This window comes from Ornithorhynchus anatinus, chromosome 13, assembly GCF_004115215.2.
Source record: "Ornithorhynchus anatinus isolate Pmale09 chromosome 13, mOrnAna1.pri.v4, whole genome shotgun sequence".
Classification (NCBI taxonomy): domain Eukaryota; kingdom Metazoa; phylum Chordata; class Mammalia; order Monotremata; family Ornithorhynchidae; genus Ornithorhynchus; species Ornithorhynchus anatinus.
This window is the reverse complement of record NC_041740.1, coordinates 38,072,660-38,086,470: the sequence shown is the minus strand read 5'-3', so window position 1 is coordinate 38,086,470 and position 13,811 is coordinate 38,072,660. Positions and strand designations below refer to the sequence as shown.

General features: G+C 49.4%; 1 protein-coding gene and 2 gene segments (V, D, J or C); all 3 read right to left on the bottom strand.

Annotated features, from left to right (window-relative positions):
- Nucleotides 1-798: 798 nt before the first annotated feature.
- On the bottom strand, nt 799-1,803 carry LOC114816169. The segment is given in 2 exon segments: nt 799-1,486; nt 1,630-1,803. Coding segments are annotated over 2 exon segments (462 nt in total).
- A 1,990-nt stretch (nt 1,804-3,793) lies between these two features.
- LOC100087662 lies at nt 3,794-4,530 on the bottom strand. The segment is given in 2 exon segments: nt 3,794-4,092; nt 4,479-4,530. Coding segments are annotated over 2 exon segments (351 nt in total).
- A 6,529-nt stretch (nt 4,531-11,059) lies between these two features.
- On the bottom strand, nt 11,060-12,069 carry LOC103169098 (olfactory receptor 1361-like). The gene has a single exon (XM_007664074.3). The coding sequence runs from the start codon at nt 11,996-11,998 to the stop codon at nt 11,060-11,062; it is 939 nt and encodes a 312-aa protein (XP_007662264.1). The 5' UTR covers nt 11,999-12,069.
- Between the last annotated feature and the right edge of the window lie 1,742 nt (nt 12,070-13,811).

The window sequence follows — 13,811 nt, the reverse complement described above, 5'->3', positions numbered from 1 at the left end:
ATACCTTTAAAATAAAAGTTCTCCCAAATCAACAGTCCCTCTGTTCTGGAAGACATTGCTGTTTTGTTAAGATCACAAAGCATTATTGAGGTCACATCTCCTCAAAAGAGACCTTCCCCAGTTAAGCCCCCCAGCCACTCTCCCTTCCGCTTCACCTGTGCATGTGGATCTGTGACTTTTGGATATTTGATATCCATCCCAACCCCACAGCACTAACGTGCATATCTTTAAGTTGTATATTATGAATTTTTTATTCATATCAATGTTTGCCTCCACCTCTAGACTTTGAGCTCATTAAGGGCAGGGAAAGTGTCTACTAATTCTGTTGTATTGTACTCTCCCAAGTGCTTAGAACAGTGCTCTGCACACAGTTAGAACTCAAATACCAGTGAGGGCTTGCTTGCTCCACCCAGCGTCCTGCGCCTCCAGTCTCTTTCTGCTTGCTGGCTACCTCCATCTTGTGGCCACCAGATTCTTTCACAACCAGCAGCTTTTAGAAACTTAAACATCCCCTGCTAGAGAAATCTCATCTCAGGTGGCTCCTTCAATCGATCCGTGGTACTAGTGAAAACCTGTGTGTAAATCACGGTAATAAGCACTGGGGGAGTCCAGTAGTCACAAGACATGATCCCAGCCCTCAAGGAGCTTATAGTCTAGTAGGTCTTCATGGACCATCTCAACTCCCCTGACACCTTCCTTTTTCTTCTCATTTATATTCATGTTTGTCTCCCGCTCCAGAATGTAGCTCGATGTGGGCAGGGAACGTGTCAACCAACTCTGTTGAATTACACTCTCCCAAGCGCTTAGTACAGTGCTCTGCACACAGTAAGCACTCAAATACCATTGATGGATGAATTGGTTTCTCCTGTTTTGTCTATTTTCTCTTTTCTCCCCTACCGCTCCTCCTCATTTCACCCCCAGTCCTTCCATTTCCATGCTCTCACGGCCAGGAGCCATCTCTGAATGTCAAACCGTCTCTGCAGGTTTAGGGAAATCAGCACATTATTTTGTATATCCACCTCCTGGAGGCGGCCTTCCCAGACTTTCCAAAGTCTTCAAACTATTCTCATCCCAGCTCCCTTGGCCACGGTGTCTATCAGTTGATGGTATTTCCTTCAGGGCGGAGCATGTATGTTGGAGCCCCAGCTGCAGGCAAGGTTTCTGCACAGGCCGCAGGTGTCTGGGGATCACTGTGTCTCCACAGCACAGAGGTAGGTGGTTGAGTCTCCGGGCTGGATGTCCCTGATGAAAAGAGAGCTGCCCTGATTAACTTTATTGAGTTTGGCTGTGAACCTTCCCTGGGTCTTTTCCATCTCGCTTGAATAAATCAACATCAGGAAGACGGGGCCTTTCCCAGGGTCCTGCCGGTACCACTGCAGGCTATTAAAAGCACTGCTTGTGAAGTTGCAGATCATGATGCCATTCTGTCCCTTTTGTACTCTCAGGGCCGGAGGATTCTGCTCCACCTTGTCCTCACCTCTCGCCCCTGTCAGAGAGACAATGGCAGACACAGAGCATTCGCGTCAGCTCGGCACTTTCCAGAAAACCCACCTCCGTCCTTCGGGTCCCCCAGGAAGAGCCACGCTGAGGCCTCCTCTCTTCCTCGGCCTCACAAGCTCCCAAACTCACAGCCCAGCTGGAGCCACAGGATCAGTAACGAGGCTACCAGGGCCTTCTCCATCCTCCTTCCACGGCCGCGGTCACTGAAGACTCTCAGTTCTGGGCCCTGGGATGCTGACCAGGCTTCCCAGCCCCTGGAGTCAAACTCTCCTCGACCTTCCTGCTTCTCCATCTGCCCCCAGGTCAGTTGGGGGGAGTGGGGGGGGGAGGAGAAGGTAGGGGGGCAGGGCTAAGTCTGCCTGCCCAGCCAATCAGAAACAGCCCACGGCCTCCCCCACCCATTCATCCTTCTCTGATTCAGCTGAGAAGGAACGAGCGGGCCACGGTCTATCTAGGGACGTGAACGGTGCCATCTCATGGCCGCACCAGAACGTGCTGCAATATTCCCTCCACTTTCCTCTCCCCACCTCTGCCAATAACAATTTGCTATCAGTCAATCATACCAATGGAGCGCTTACTGTGTGAGGGGCACTGTACTAAGCGGCTGGAAGAGTACAATATAACAGGGTCGGCAGACACGTTCCCTGCCCACAGGAGAAGAGTACAGGGAAGCAGCGTGGCTTAGTGGAAAGAACATGGGCTTGGAGTCAGAGGTCATGGGCTCGAATCCCATCTCTGCCGCTTGTCAGGTGTGTGACTTTGGGCAAGTCACTTAACTTCTCTGTGCCTCAGTTACCTCATCTGTAAAATGAGTGGCAGAGCCAGTTTAAAACCCAGCTCCTTCTGACCCCCAAGCTCATGCTTTATCCACTAGGCCGTGTTGCTTCCCCAGTCCTGGCTCCACCACTAACCTACTGTGTGACCTTGGACAAGTCACTTAACTTCTCTGGGCCTCAGTTCCCTCATCTGTAAAATGGGGATTCAGTACCCGTTCTCCCTCCTACTTAGCCGGTGACCCCCAACTTGTGTCTGCCCCAACACTTAGCACAGTAAGCATTTAGCAAGAGAAGAAGCGTGGCTCAGTGGAAAGAGCCCGGGCTGGGGAGTCAGAGGTTGTGGGTTCGAATTCCAACTTTGCCACTTGTCAGCTGTGTGACTGTGGGCAAGTCACTTAACTTCTCTGTGCTTCAGTGACCTCATCTGTAAAATGGGGATTAAAACTTTGAGCCCCACGTGGGACAATCTGATCGCCTTGTATCCCCCAGCGCTTAGAGCAGTGCTCTGCACATAGTAAGTGCTTAATAAATACCAACATTATTATTATTATTACCTGGCATATTATAAGTGCTTAACAAATACCATAATCGTTATTATTTAGACATTTAATTTGAAACGCTTGTTGTCCATTTGAGGGTATGTCTTTGAGATTCAGTTGAGGAGGAACGAAGAAAGCAGAAGCAGCAGTCAGGGAACTCAGGAGAATGGGAATGCTTGGCTTTTTAAACCCTTTGAATACTGAAATTCAGCAACTTGGGAGTGTAGGACTGTTTGGTTTTTTAAACCCTTTGAATATTGAAGTTCAGTTCAACACAGGTCAGGGCGAGGAGGGAGCATCCTGGCTTCCTTCAAGGGAGTCCTGGTTTCTCTTTTGTGGTTGTGGTTGTGGCTGATGCCAATACTATTATTATTATTATTATTATTCATTCAGCTATATTTATTGAGTGCTTACAGTGTGCAGAGCACATTACTAAGTACTTGGGAGAGCACAACAAACAATTGGAGAAGCAGCGTGGCTCAGTGGAAAGAGCACGGGCTTTGGAGTCAGGGCTCATGAGTTCGAATCCCAGCTCTGCCACTTGTCGGCTGTGTGACTGTGGGCGAGTCACTTAACTTCTCTGTGCCTCAGTTCCCTCATCTGTAAAATGGGGATTAAGACTGTGAGCCCCACGTGGGACAACCTGATTCCCCTATGTCTACCCCAGCGCTTAGAACGGTGCTCGGCACATAGTAAGTGCTTAACAAATACCAACGTTATTATTATTATTATTAGAGCAATAATAGAACAATAAACAGTAAACAACAATAGAGTCTCACCTCTACAGTGCTTGGCATATACTAAGCAATTAATAAATTCCATAATCAGGCCAAGGAGAAAGAAACTCAACCTTTAGGAACTGAGAATTTCCATTCCAGAAGGATCGATGTCGTCAGAATTTCTGTCTCCTCTGGGAGTGGGTTTGCTGGACCCCCAGCTGCAGGCAGGGTTTCTGCACAGGCAGCAGGTGTCTGGGGATCACTGTGTCTCCACGGCACAGAGGTAGGTGGCTGAGTCTCCGGGCTTGGCATCCCTGATGTGCAGGGAGCTGGTTTGATTTCCTTTATCGATTGTAGCAGTCAGTCTTCGGTCCCGCTTTACATCATTCTTTAATGCCAGTAGAAATAGGAAGACTGGACTTTTCCCATAATCCTGCCGGTACCACTGCAAAGATCGAATGGTCTTCTCGAAGTCATTGCAGTACAGAGTGGGGCTCTCCCCCTCCCGGATGTTCAGGGACGGAGGAGTCTGCTTCGGCTTTGTCTGGCCGCTCACCCCTGTTCAGAGAGATGGTATCACATACACACAATATGTACGTTTGTATTCACCCCAGGGCTTAGAACAGTGCCTGGCACATAGTGAGCGCTTAACAAGTACCCTGATTAACAAAGACCATAATTAATTCATTTAAATCCCAGCAGACCCTCCTTCTCCAGGGCTTTCACTCAATTCCGTTCTGCCCCAGAGGTCTGGATCTCTCTCATTTCCCATCCTCACTCCTGCTTAGCCGATCTTCTCCCCCGATGGTTTGGCCCCCCCTCCTTCATCCCATTCCTCATCCCTGAACCATTCTGACAATCCCTCGCTTGCAGGCCCTCTCCTCCGGGGGATGTTGTTACAGCCAGACTCCCTTCACCTGAGGCAGGAATTAACCCACACCTACATGTCAGTTGTAGCCCCAAGATCACCAACGGGCCGATCAGGAGCGTCTCCATCCTTCCTCTCTCAGCGAAGGTGGTTGAATCCTGCAGCTCTGGACCTGCTTCCCTTGCAGGAGGCTTCTCTGTGGCCACGGTGGCCCTCCCTGGTCCTGACTCCGCTTGGGGAAGGACCCGAACTGTCTACCTTGTGAACCCAGCAATTGCAAACTGAACTTCTTTGGCCCAGCTTGGCTCTACCACTGAACGACTCGGTGCTTGGAAAGGCTGCCCTCCTGTGGATAAGACCAAGCGAGGTCCATGTAAGCGACAAATTTCTCTCCAGACACAGGTCAATCCACCCCAGAAAAAACATACACCAAACTTTCAATCAATCATTCCTCTGGTGGCATTGACACTGGCTTGGGGATGTCCAGTCCTGTGCATCTTCGCCCCCATATGGACGCTGTACACGTTCTTGACCACAAAGATGCGTCCATTAAAGAGAAATGCGTTAAGCAAAGCGGCTTAATGGAGAGAGCACGAGCCTGAGAGTCAGAAGGACGTGGGTTCTAATCCCTGCCGTGCCACTTGTCTGTTGTGTGACGTTGGGCAAGTCGCTCGACTTTTCTGGTCCTCAGTTGCCTCATCTGTAAAATGGGGATTGGGACTGTGAGCTCCTTGTGGGACAGGGACTCTGTCTAACCTAATTAGCTTGTATCTAACCCAGCGCTTAGTACAATGCCTGATCCATAGTAAGAGCTGAACAAATACCATTAAAAAAAAAACAGCCAGGAGTCTGAGCATGTCTGAGCCCATGGCCCCAGGAGTCCATGCCAATCTGGACTGGCTCCAGGACAGCCATGGAAGATTCATTCAGTTGTACTTAATGAGGGCTTACCGTGCGCAGAGCACTGTACTAAATGCTTGGGAGAGTACAGTAATAATAAACGACACATTCCCTGCCCACAACGAGCTTACTGTCTAGAGAGGGGAGATTACAGTCTAGAGGAACAAACTCACTTCTGACTAGGCAACTGAGAGTATTGTTTGCCTTTTGGAAACTTAGTATTTTCTTTCCAGGTGGAAAAGTCTAGTCAGTGTCTCTGCCTCCAATGGGAGCATGTATGTTGGAGCCCCAGCTGCAGGCAGCGTTTCTGCACAGGCAGCAGGTGTCTGGAGATCACTGTGTCTCCACGGCACAGAGGTAAGTGGCTGAGTCTCCGGGCTGGGTGTCCCTGATGTGTAGCCAGCTGGTTTGATTTTCTTTATTGATTGTAGCAGTCAATCTCCCATTTTGCTGCTCATCCTTATTTAAGACCATTTGAAATAGGAAGACAGGGTGTTTCCCAAAATCCTGCTGCTGGTACCACTGCAAACTTACTATGGTCTTGTCAAAGTTACTGCAGAGCAGAGCGGGGCTCTCTCCTTCCCGGACTCTCAGTGTCGGAGGGGTCTGCTTCGGCTTCGTCTGGCCACTCACCCCTGTTCAGAGAGACAATGTCACACACAAGGACTCCCATCCACCCTTTTTTTCCAGAACTGTCACTCATTTCCCTTCTCTCTCGCTGGACTGGACCTATGACCCATCCCCATCCTCAACCTTGCCCAGTCCCCAATTTTCCACTGGATTGGGTCCTTCCAGAGCCCAGAGAAGCCACAGACAGGACTTGCCCTCAGAGAGCTACCGTCCTATCCGGACTCCCTGTGCTTGTAGCAGGAAACACCCAAACCTACAGGCCAACAGCATCCCCAGGATCACCAATGGGGCTCCCAGGAGCGTCTCCATCTTTCCCCTCTCAGCAGTGATGGCTGAACCCTGGAGTTTGGGACCTGCTTCCCCTGCAGGAGGCTCCTCTGTGCCCACGATGGCACTGCCTGCACCTAACTCCGTTCCAGGCAGCAGTCGAATGTCTCTCCTCTGTTCTTGGACTAGCACAGCCCAACCCCATTTTCCACATTGCCCAGCTCTGCTCCACCCCTGAAGAGGATGCTGTTTGAAAACACTGTCCTCATGTGGCAGGCTGCAGAATCTTAAAGTAATTTTCATTCTCTTCACGGACATCACTAGCTTTTTTTAATGGTATTTGTTCAATCAGTCAATTAATCTATCAGTGGTATTGATTGAGCACTCGATGTGGGCAGAGCATTGTACTAAACACTTGGGAGAGTTCACTACAACAGAGTTCATTCATTCATCCGATCATATTTATTGAACGCTTACTATGTGCAGAGCACTTACGAAGAGCTTGGGAGAGTTCAGAACAAGAGAATTCATTCATTCATTCAATTGTATTTCTTGAGTTCTTACTGTGTGCAGAGCACTGTACTAAGCTCTTGGGAGACTACAACATAACAATAAACAGACACATTCCCTGCCCACAAGGAACTTACGGTCTAGAGGGGAGAGAAGTTAATATAAAAAATTTTTTATAAAATTAAAAAACAACAACAGTGAGTTGGCAGACACGATCTCTGCCCATAATGAGCTTACAGAGAGGAGGAAAAGGGAAATAAGAATGTGTATGTGAGTTAGAGCTTCAATAATAGGGCGCATAAGGTCTCAACCTAGGGGCTTCAGAAGATTTTTGTTTTGTTTTGTTTATTGAGTGCTTACTTTGTGCAGAGCACTATATAAAGCTCTCGGGAGAAAAAAAAAACAGAATTGGTAGATATGGTCCTGGCGTTCAAGAGAATCGGGAAGAAAGACAATAAAATGAATTGCGGGTAGGGGAAGCAACCAGGTTTAAAACTGTGCATAAGTGCTGAGGGTGGGGGGAGTAATAAGTGCTCTCTCAATTCATTTCTCATCTCCCTTCCCTATATCCCCCAACTCACTTCTGCAACACCTAAGTACTTGGGGACTCACCCCCTCCCAGCACCCACCTCATAGCTCATTCTCTAGACTGTAAGCTCATTGTGGGCAGGAAATGTCTCTACCAACTCTGTTTTATTGTACTCTCCCCAGCGCTTAGTACTGTGCTCTGCGCACAGTAAGAGCTCAGTAAATACAATCGACTGGCTGACATATCTTGATAGTCTTTAACTTGCTCCTATCTGCAACTTTAGCACCTGTCTTACTAGCTTGCAGAGCAGGGTTCCTGCCTATTCTATTATATTCATTCATTCATTCAATAGTATTTATTGAGCGCTTACTATGTGCAGAACACTGTACTAAGCACTTGGAATGTACAAATCGGCAACAGATAGAGACAGTCCCTGCCCTTTGACGGGCTTACGGTCCAATCGACGGGCTTACAGTCTAATCGACGGGCTTACAGTCTAATATTCCCCCAAGCATTCAGCCCTGTGCTCTGCACATAGTAAGCGCTCAATAAATACTAATATCAATAAATGATTGAAATTGGAGAGGTTTCCAAGATGGTTTGGGGTAGCAGAAAGTTAGATGGAGGAGGAATAGATGGACTCTTGTAACTATGAACAGCACAAATGATCACATTGCCCCATGGACAATGCTATGGAGGGAACGAAAGTCTAATACTATAATCATCACCATCAATGATATTTATCAAGCATCTACTGTGTGCAGAGCACTGTACTAAGCATATGGGAGAGAAGGGACAGAAGAGTTCCCTGCCCACAGCGAACTTGCAGTCTAGAGATGATCTTGCGGGCTGTGTGCTTTGATAAATGAGCCCTTCCCGCACTATTTAGAGCCTTTTTTACTTGCTCTATTTTATTTCCAGCAGGGATCTGGTCCACTGGATCCCATCAGCCCACTACCGAGACTTAGGTAGGCACCGAACCTTGACGCTTCTCTTGGCTAGGACTTAGGATGCAGTGAAGTTCCACTTCAAGTGCCGAGGCTCCCAGGAAGACAGCTAGGAGAAGAAAGTGCCAGACAGAGCAGCCAGGCAAGAGACAGCTTTGAATCAAAACAGTTTTGGGAAGAGAAGGATGGCAGGTGGCAAAATAGAAAACAACACCTGTCACAATAAGTGGGAAATGCCACAGTACCACAATGGATGATGTCCACAGTGTGGAACTGCCTCTCGTGCATTGGTCTCATCAGCCTCCCCCTCAACTCTGGATAAAATCTCTGTCCCGACTGTCATTTTCAAATTCCCCTTGAAAAGTTTACCATATGTACGGCTCTATTCGTGCATTCTAATTCTAGAGGGGTTGACTCAACAGGACAGATCAGTGATCGTCAACCAAGTTTTCAATTCCACCTTCTCTTTTACCATTTCTCCTTACACTGTAGTAGGAAATTTATTGAGTGCCAGGCACTGGATTAAGCACTTGGGAAAGTACATCAGAAGCACATGGCATTTCTCCTGCCCAGAAGGGGGTTACACTATTACGGAGAGACAGGAAAGAAATGATATATACCATACTGTACTAAGCACTTGGGAAAGTACATCAGAAGCACATGAAACATTCCCTGCTCTCAGGGCGCTTATACTGTAATGGAAAGACAGGCAAAAAAATTCATATTTAGCAAAAGTGCTGTGTGATCTTGAGCAAATCATTTAATTTCTCTGTGCCTGAGTTTCCTCATCTGAAAATCGGGATTAAATACTCCTCCCACCCTCTTACACTATGAACCCCATGTGAGACAGAGACGGCGTCCAACCTGATTAATCTTGTATCTACAGTGCTTGGCGCATAGTAAGTGCTTAGCAAATATCCCAATTGGAACGTTGTTATTATTATTATTGTTTTATGGTATTTATTAAGCACTTACTAGATGTCAAACAGTGTTCTAAGCAGTGGGGTAGGTAAAAGTTAATTAGATCAGACACAGTTCCTGTTCCGCACGGGGCTCACATTCTAAGTAGGAAAGAGAAGAGGTATTTAATCCCCATTTTACAGTTGAGGAAACTGAGGCACAAAGAAGTGAATTGACTTACACAAGGTCACATGGCAGGTGAGTAGCGGAGCAGAGATTAGAACCCAGGTCCTATGCCTTCCAGGCCCAGGTTCTTTCCACCCTGCTCCTCATTTATAATGATACTCCAATGAATAGATATATATGTGAGTGTTGAGGATAGTAGAGGTAGTCTGATGTCCCGGTGTCCTGCGCCCTTTAACCTCAGACACAGCATCATTTCACCTCCTAAGCCCTAGCCAGGTGTCAGAGGAGAGGAAAGGGGCGGGAAGACAAAGTTGCCAGTCACCAGGATCCTTGCTCCGTTCCCATTCCCCCCGCAAAGCTATAAACGAACCCAGGGCATCGCCTATGTTCAAGGGACTCAGCACATTTTAGGCATTTTCTCAAGACCTCAAGCACCCCAACTCATTCTTGGTGGGATCCTCTTTCCTTTTTGGTTTCTTTGCCGCCTCATCCTGTCTTCTTCAACTTTATCCATTAAATAAAGGATAGTTATCGGTTGAGCACCTTCTGTGTGAAGGGCACTGAATTAGGCAATGGGAAAAGTACAAAGGAGTTAATCCCCACGACCCCTGCCCTCAAGGAGCTTTACACTCTGTCAGCGGAGTTTACCATATCCTGAAAATTAAGCCCTTTTCTAGATCTCGGTTAAGCGCCAAGATGCCAACTGGTTCCTGAACTGCGTAACCCCGTTTCAATCTTCCTCCTCCGAGTGGATTCGTCAGGGTCTCCCCGGCTGTAGGTCAAGAAATGCAGAGAGATCATGAGCCAGACGGAAGAACTCAACGGTGAGAGTGTTAAAGACTGGGGTAGGGAAAGGGGAAGCTGTGAAGTCTCCTTCACTGTCGATCTTTAAAGATAGTAGAGATAGGTATCTCGCTCAAGGAATTTAGATGCAGCACTGCCTGAAAGCGGGGGGCTGGAGTAGATGACCTTCGGGGGGAAGCTTCCAGACCTTCACTTCCCTGGGTACCTCCCTGAACAGCCTCTGGCCTGTGGGAAGAAGTGTTAAATGAGAGACGAGAAAGTGATTCACAATGAGGCACCAAGAGGGCAGACATAATGATAGTAATAGTGATATTTGTTCAGGATGACTATATGCCAAGCACTGTGCTAAGCAATGGTGTGGCCTAGCGGACAGAGCACGGGTCTGGGAGTCAGAAGACATGGGTTTTAATCCTCACTCTGCCACGCGTCTGCTGTGTGACCTGGGGCAAGTCGCTTAACTTCTCTGTGCCCCAGTTATGTCGTCTTTAAAGTGGGGATTAAGACTATGAGCCGCACGTGGGACAGGAACTGCGTCCAACATGATTAGTTTGTATATCTCTAGCACTTAGAATGATACTTGGCATATAGTAAGCACTTAACAAATACCACAATTATTACTATCATTATTATATGACAAGCTCAGTCCCGATGCTGTCCCACTTGGGGCTTCAGTCTAAGAGGAGGGAGGGCAGGTATCGCATCCCTATTTTACAGGTGAGGAAACTGAGGCCCGGTGAAGTTAAGCAATTTGGGTCACAAAGAAGTGGGATTAGAACCCAGGTCTCCCGACTCCAGGGCCCGTGTTCTTTCCACGAGGTCCCGCATCTTCTGAGGGGCCTCGGGGAGAGGCAGCAGAAACATCCTGGGAGGAAGAAAGGGAGGGTGAAACTCTTCTTCCCGGCCAACCCCCCGAGAAACCCAGGCTCAGTCAGAGCAAGAGTCTGGGAATCGGCCTGTCCGTCCGCCGGTTGCTCCCGGAAGCCTTCAGTGATGGGAGAACCGCCCGCAGATGACTTTCCTCAGCGCTCCCTTCATGTCCCCATTCCTCAGGCTGTACAGGAAGGGGTTCAGCGTGGGGGTGACCACGGCGTAGACGAGAGAAGCCATGGGGCCATTCCCGGAAGGGTAGGCCGCCGCGGGGCAGAGGTAGACACCGATCCCTGTCCCGTAGAACAACGTGACGACCACCAGGTGGGAACCGCAGGTGGAGAAGGCCCGGCGCTTCCCGCGGGCCGAGGGGACCCGCAGCACCACGGAGACGATGCGGGCGTACGAGGCCAGGATGCACCCGGCCGGCGTGAAGCCCAGCAGGACGGCCGCGGCCAGGGCCAGCCGCTCGTTGAAATGGGTGTCGGAGCAGGCCAGCTGCAGCAGTGGGGCAAACTCGCAGAAGAAGTGGGGGATCACGGTGCCCACGCAGAAGGACAACCGTGCCATCATGAGGGTCTGCACCAAGGCGTTGGAGTGGGTGACCAACCACGGCCCGGCCACCAGGAGGGTGCAGAGCCGCGGGCCCATGGCAGCCGCGTAGCGGAGGGGCCGGCAGATGGCCAGGAACCGGTCGTAGGCCATGGCGGCCAGCAGGAAGCCGTCCGTGTTCACGAAGGAGAGGAAGAAGTACATCTGGGCCAGGCAGCCGGCAAACGGGATGGATTTCCCCCCCGCCCACAGGTTCTCCAGCATCCGGGGGACCGTGGTGGACGTGAGGCAGATGTCCACAAACGACAGGTGGACGAGGAAGAAATACATGGGCGTGTGGAGCCGAGGGTCTGACCGGACGGCCAGGATGATCAGCAGGTTGCCCAGCACGGACACCGAATACACGGCCAGGAAGAGCCCGAAGAGGAGCCGTTGTTGGTCCGGCTGGCCGGAGAAGCCCACGAGGATGAATTCAGAAACCTGCGTTTGGTTCCTCTTCTCCATGGGACTGAGGTGGCCGATGTGGGATCGAATTGGAAGCGGGGAAAGATCGGACAAACTTGGTTATGATTGGGAGAGAGGCCTTCCTGGTGAGGGTTAGACTATAAATTCCTTTTTTTATGGACTCTGTTAAACGCTCACTATGTGCCCGGTGCTGTACAAAGTGCTGGGGTAAACACAAGCTAATCAGGTTGGACATTCTCCTGTTCCACAGGGACACAGACTTAAACCTCATTTTAAAGATGAGGGATCTGAGGCACAGAGAGGTGAAGTGAGTTGCCCAAGGTCACACAGCAGACTAGTGGCGGTGTGGGATTAGAACCCACAACCTTCTGACTCCAGGCTCATGCTCTATCCATTAAGCCAAGTTGCTTGGAGAATGCAATCACCATCTCTTATGAAGTGTACTCTCCTAGGTGCTTCGTAAAGTGCTCTCCATATAGTAAGCGCTCAATAAATACCACTGATCGATTGGTGGGATTACTGGGAGCCGCATGGCCCAGTGGAGAAGACACCAGTCTGGGAGTTGGGGGACCTGAGTTCTAATACCGGCTCTGCCGCTTGCCTGCTGTGGGACCTGGGGCATGTCACTAAAGTTTTTTGAGCCTCAGTTTCCTCATCTGTAAAATGGGGATTCAATTCCTCTTCTCCCTCCCCGGTAAACTGTGATCCCCATGTTGGACAGAGACCGTGTCTGATCCAATCAACAAACGCAATTTCTGTGGTGGAAAGTCTGGCTTATTCCTTCCTAAATTCCAGCCTGGTAAAGTCCTGAGCTAGATACAAGATTGTAAGTTTCTTGAGGGCAGTCTAATAACTATGTGATGCTCTCCTGAACATTTTTTATGGTATTTGTTAAGCTCTTTCTATGTGTCCCACACTGCATTAAGTGCTAGGCTAGATCAGGTTGGACACAGTCCACTTCCCACATGGGGCCCATTTTCAGCCCTGGGGTAACTGAGGCCCAGAGAGATTAAGTGACCTGATGGAGCAGGGATTAGAACTCAAGTCCTTCTGTCTCCCAGGCCCATGTTTTATCCATCTAGGCCATGGAGTTTTTTAGTACAGTTCTGTGCACCCAGAAGGTGCTCAGTAAATATCACTGATGGATTGATGGTACCTCAACCATAACTCCCACAGAACTTACCCCTGGGCCGTGGGTCTTTACCAGGCTCAGATCCCGTTACGGCAGGGAATTGGCCTTCTGACTTCAGTTGGAAAGTTGCAGAGGCCCAAGAAGGGGAAGGAAGAATGCCCAGGGTGCAGGGGGCTACGGGTGATTCGGGACCCCGGCCCAGGTCAGTGGTGTCCGGACGATGGAGACACATATCCTCCCCTTTGAAGGCAGGACTGAATTATGTGGGGGTACGTGGGGAGTATTTATTGCCTTTCTGGAGACCCTCCACCCCCCACCCCCAGGGTCCAATTTCCCAAAGTTCCTCATTAGTGGCCTGTTGAGAGCAAAATTCCTACCCTTCCCTGCAGGCTCAGGTCTCCTGGGAGCAGATGAGGGTGTGAAGGATGAATCTTCAATCAAAGACGGGGCCTCTTCTCCTTGGCCCCCTGGCTCTGCATCCAGGTAGAAAGCTGCTGGAATCTGTGTCTTGCAAAGCTGTCCAGGAGCCAGAGGGAGTCAGGACTATTTATATTACTTATATTAATGTCTGTCTCCCCTCTAGATTGCAAGCTCACTGTGGCAGGGTATGTGTCTGGTCACTGTTGTATTCTCCCAAGCGCTTTGCACACAGTAAGCTCTCAATAAATACAATTGAACGAATGAATGAATGACTATGAGGCCCGGTGGGCTTGTCGTGGG

Coding starts and splice junctions, on each gene's coding strand:
- LOC103169098 (XM_007664074.3), bottom strand. CDS start 11,998: ATGGAGAAGAGGAACCAAACGCAGGTTTCTGAATTCATCCTCGTGGGC.